Consider the following 740-nt stretch of genomic DNA (forward strand, 5'->3'; position numbering starts at 1 on the left):
CTCCATACCTGGTCGGGAAGGAGACATCATACCTGCCAATGTGACTCCATACCTGGTCCGGAAGGTGACTCCATACCTTGTCGGGAAGGTTACTCCATTACCTGGTCGGGAAGGAGACTCCATACCTGGTCTGGAAGGAGACACCATACCTGGTCGGGAAGGTGACTCCATACCTGGCCGAGAAGGTGACTCCATTCCTGGTCAGGAAGGTGACTTCATACCACGTCGGGAAGGTGACTCCATACCTGGTCGGGAAGGTGACATCATACCTGCCAAGGTGACTCCATACCTGGTCCGGAAGGTGACTCCATACCTTGTCGGGAAGGTGACTCCATACTTGGTCGGGAAGGTGACTCTATACTTGGTCGGGAAGGTGACTCTATACTTGGTCGGGAAGGAGACTCCAAACCGGGTAGGGAAGGAGACTCCATACCGGGTCGGGAAGGTGACTCCATAACTAGTCGGGATGGTGACTCAATACTTGGTCGGGAAGGTGACTCTATACTTGGTCGGGAAGGTGACTCTATACTTGGTCGGGAAGGTGACTCCATACCGGTTAGGGAAGGTGACTTCATACCTGATCGGGAAGGTGACTCCATACCTGGTCCAGAAGGTGACTCCATACCTGGTCGGGAAGATGACTCCATACCAGGTCGGGAAGATGACTCCATACCTGGTCGGGAAGGTGACATCATGCCTGGTCGGGAAGGTGACTCCATACCTGGTCGGGAAGGTGACTC

The 740-nt window shown here is 54.5% G+C and overlaps 1 protein-coding gene across 1 annotated transcript in view; it reads right to left on the reverse strand.

The window, feature by feature from the left end:
* Positions 1–692, reverse strand: part of LOC110450614 (vegetative cell wall protein gp1-like) — a 4,150-nt gene extending 3,458 nt beyond the window's left edge. Inside the window, exon 1 of the mRNA XM_021498233.1 lies at positions 290–692. Within this exon, the coding sequence (XP_021353908.1) occupies positions 290–692 (403 nt within the window). The remainder of the gene's footprint in view (positions 1–289) is intronic.
* Between the last annotated feature and the right edge of the window lie 48 nt (positions 693–740).

Source organism: Mizuhopecten yessoensis, unplaced genomic scaffold (assembly GCF_002113885.1).
Source record: "Mizuhopecten yessoensis strain PY_sf001 unplaced genomic scaffold, ASM211388v2 scaffold523, whole genome shotgun sequence".
NCBI classification, from domain to species: domain Eukaryota; kingdom Metazoa; phylum Mollusca; class Bivalvia; order Pectinida; family Pectinidae; genus Mizuhopecten; species Mizuhopecten yessoensis.